Source organism: Carassius gibelio, chromosome B8 (assembly GCF_023724105.1).
Source record: "Carassius gibelio isolate Cgi1373 ecotype wild population from Czech Republic chromosome B8, carGib1.2-hapl.c, whole genome shotgun sequence".
Lineage (NCBI taxonomy): Eukaryota > Metazoa > Chordata > Actinopteri > Cypriniformes > Cyprinidae > Carassius > Carassius gibelio.
In genome coordinates, this window is record NC_068403.1 from 824938 (window position 1) to 829089 (window position 4152).

Here is a 4152-nt window from a genome sequence, read left to right on the forward strand (position 1 = left end):
GATGTGGCTTGCAAATGTACTTGTAGGCTGATTGCATATGACAGAGGCAAGTCTGTCATCTGGCTCATTCAAACGACTGGGGCACTCATTTAGCTTGGTTGTAGGTGAACTGGCTGTACTCTCACTAGGGCTGTGCGATATATCGAAAATATCGAAATATCGCAAATTCGCATATCGCGATATGCATATCGTAATGATTTGCGATAGATGATAAAGTAATACAAAGCTATTTATAGTTTTACGACACAGATCATCTGACACGCGGACGTTAGTTGTGTGTGTGCGTGCGCATAGCGCCCGCGTGCTCACTGTTCTGACGTCTGACCATCAACAAGCCAGCACGCAGTGAGTGACGCGCTCCTAGCAAACTAATATGATAAAATGAGCCAGCCTGAGACATCCGCAGCTGCTGCCGACGATTTAGTGCCAAAACGAAGAAGCACCTCAAAGATATGGCAGTTTTTTGGATTTAAAAGAGATGACCACATGCAGACTGAAGTTATATGTAAAACATGTAAATCTCGTGTAGCAACGAAAACGGGAAACACTTCAAATCTGTTCAGTCACCTCAAAGCAAAGCACAACGATTTGTATCAGCTATGCTCTGCAGAAAAATCTTCAAGCTCAGGTGAATCAACCCTCGTTCACCAACCCAAGCAACAATCCATATCATCAAGCTTCGAAAGCATAACACCATATCCTGTAAGTTCCCGCCGTCATAGAGAGATAACCGAGGCCATTACACGCTATCTGGCAAAGGATATGGTTCCGATCGCCACAGTCGGGAAACCAGGGTTTTTGCACCTGATGAATACCATCGACAAACGGTACAACATTCCCTCTCTAACCTATTTTTCACGCATTGCTATCCCCCAAATGTACGAGCATACTCGCGACCGTGTCATGTTGGAACTGAGAGATGTCGAACATTTTGCGTGTACAACGGACCTCTGGTCCAGTAGGACAACAGAGCCGTACATTAGTTTAACGGTTCACTTTATTGACAAAGCCTTTAAGATGAGAAGTCTGTGCTTACAGACAGCATATTTCCCCAGTGAACACAGTGGGGAAAACATAGCGCTGGGACTGCGAGAGGCTTTGTCTGGCTGGAATTTGAATGAGGCGCGTCTAGTGTGTTTTACCACTGACAACGCAACCAATATGATCAAAGCGGCGGAAATAAATGGTTGGCCCCGACTACAGTGCTTCGGGCACAGACTGCACCTTGCTATTGGTAAGTCTTACTTTTTTATATCAGAATATTTAATTAGTTATCTTAACATATAATAACTTTATTAAACACATCTTATTGTATACTGTCACAGATATTTTAGTGTTGATGATATTTAAATTAATAAAGAATTATACGTTAAATTATAGATGTAAGATTTATTCAAATTAATGTTTAAAAAATATGAAACCAGAACTTAATTAAAACGATTGAAACTATTTTATTTCTATTTATCCAGAAAATGCAGTCAAATGTGACACACGCATCAGTCGTGCTCTAGGAGTGTGCAAAAAGCTAGTGGGACATTTTTCCCATAGCTGGAAAAAGAAAGAAGCGCTAAAGAAAGCACAGAGAGAGCTTAACCTGCCAGAACATGGTCTGATCACAGAGTGCCCTACACGATGGGGCACTAAGCAACAAATGATGGAAAGGATCCTGGAACAGCAGAGGGCTCTGTCACAAGTTCTCTCTGAAAATCGGAGTACAAGACATCTGGTTCCATCTTGGCAGGACATTGAGGTCCTTGAGTCCGTAAACAAGGCATTGAAGCCACTTCAAGATTTTACAGATGCTTTGTCTGGGGAAGAATACGTGAGCATTTCCTATCTACTTCCAGTTCTTCGTTTACTGAACACACAAACCCTTGCTGCTGACGAGGAAGACACAGAGCTGACATGCTCAATTAAAACCAAAGTGCTGGGCTACATGGAGGCAAAATATGAGGATCCTGCAACCCAAACTCTCTTGAACATTGCCACTTTTTTAGATCCAAGGTTCAAAAAAGACTACATTCCTAAGGAACAATGGGAAGAAATTAGTTTAAGGATAAAATCAGAAATGAAGGTAAGAATATTTTATATAGCAAGAATGATTTGAGCTCATTAATAAAATATGGAGGTACTAATCATTATTTTCCTTTTCTTTTTTTTCTAGGAGGCACAACCTGCTGTTGCCATATCATCATCATCAGTGGGTGCTGCTGTGTCAGGTGCTGAGGCTGAGCCATGTCAAAGTGCCACAGCCACAAGTACAAAGAGGATGAAGAAGTCTTTAGGAAGTCTCTTACAGACCTCAGTCACATCTCCCTCTGAATCCTCTGACCATGCAACCATTGAAGCAGAATTTAACAGCTACATTCTGATCCCCAAAATCCACAGTGAGCAGGACCCTTTGGCATGGTGGGGAATTCACAAGGTAAATTTCCCCCACTTAAGCAAGCTGGCGGAAAAATATCTTTGTGTGCCTGCCACTAGCACACCATCTGAAAGACTTTTCAGCACATCAGGCAATGTAGTTACATGTCAGCGTGCATCCCTGAAACCAAACAAAGTGGACATGCTGGTTTTCTTGTCCAAAAATCTTTAACAATTTTAGCATGAATGCTAAAATCTGACTTGGCAAAAAAAAAAAAAAAAGAGAGCAAAGAAGTAACTCCACTGTTTCTCAAGTGTTTTTGTTTACTTGAATGTTCATGTTTTCAGGTTGATGTAGGCCTAACTATATAGTGGAGCAAAGTATTAGTGATATTTTTATTTTCTGTTTGTTTACATTTTTAAAATGTAATTTTAACATTTAAATGTAATGTTAAAATGTAATTTGTGTTAATGCAACATAAAAAAAACTGCTGTTGTTCACTTTCAAAAGTTGTAGTGATTTCTTTCCCCTAAATAATTTGAAATTTTGGTTATATAATTTCTCTTAATACAATTTTAATTGATTTTAGAAAAAATAAATATCGTATCGCATATCGAATATCGCATTATTTAGCAAGATATCGCATATCGCATTTTTCTTCAATATCGCACAGCCCTAACTCTCACCATGTTCAGGAATATGCTCAAGTTCTGCACTGTACTGATCATTTCCAGAGTTCGCAGGAGTCATCTCATCAGGAATGTCTGAAACGCCACCACAAGTGGCAACCTGCATGTCATCACTGTCTTGTGTCCCATCCATCCGCAATAACCATTCAGATGTCTTTAAAACAGGATCAGGACCATCCATCAGAGCAGAATCAAGAGCACTGCCACAGGTAGCACCAGTGGAATCTGATCGAACTGATTCTTCCTCACTACCATCCCAGGATAAGAAATTCACTGGAAGCAACAAATTACGGTGCACCACTTTCTCTTTGCCAGTCTGAACATCCCTAATCTTGTACACATTGACCTCTGGTTTCACTGACTGAACCTCATACAAAACAGAGTCCCACTTGTCCGCAACTTTCCTTTTTCCTTTCTCTCCACGGTTAGCCAGCAAGACTCTATCTCCCACTGCTAAGGGTAAACCTCTGACCTTCCGATTGTAAAGAATGGCATGGCGGTTCTGCTCTTTGAGACTGTGTTTCCGGGCAATTTCTGCTGCTGCGCTCCGATCTCTTCTCAGTGCAGTGACAAACTCATCGTGGCTGACCACCCTCTCATCGCAAAGGACATGCTGAAACATGATGTCGATTGGCAACCTTGGGATACGCCCAAACATAAGATAAAAAGGGGCGAACCCGGTGGTTTCATGCACAGTACAATTGTAACTGAAGGTCAGTGTTTTTAGAAGCTGTGGACACCTCGCCTTGGATTTCACTGGGAGAGCTCTTATCATATTACCCAAGGTCCTATTGAAACGTTCTGCCAGACCGTTACCCATAGGGTGGTATGGTGTGGTGTGCGATTTTTTTACACCAGTCATCTCAAGCAAGTTCTTAATGATTTTGCTTTCAAAATTTGCACCCTGGTCTGAGTGTATTCTCTTTGGAAATCCATAAATGCAGAAGAGATCATTCCAAAGGCGATGGGCAACTTGCTTAGCTGACTGGTTGTGACAAGGGAAGGCATGTGCCATCTTAGAAAAATGATCTGTCACTACTAGGACATCAACGACCTTCCCTGAACTCTGTTCAGCACTCCAAAAGTCGATGCATACTA

General features: G+C 41.4%; 1 protein-coding gene across 1 annotated transcript; it reads left to right on the forward strand.

Moving 5' to 3' along the window:
• The first annotated feature begins 854 nt into the window (after positions 1-854).
• On the forward strand, positions 855-2932 carry LOC127963378 (E3 SUMO-protein ligase ZBED1-like). The gene is made up of 3 exons (XM_052563278.1): positions 855-1234; positions 1470-2074; positions 2165-2932. The coding sequence occupies exons 1-3, from the start codon at positions 877-879 to the stop codon at positions 2594-2596; spliced, it is 1395 nt and encodes a 464-aa protein (XP_052419238.1). The 5' UTR covers positions 855-876; the 3' UTR covers positions 2597-2932.
• Positions 2933-4152: the final 1220 nt, after the last annotated feature.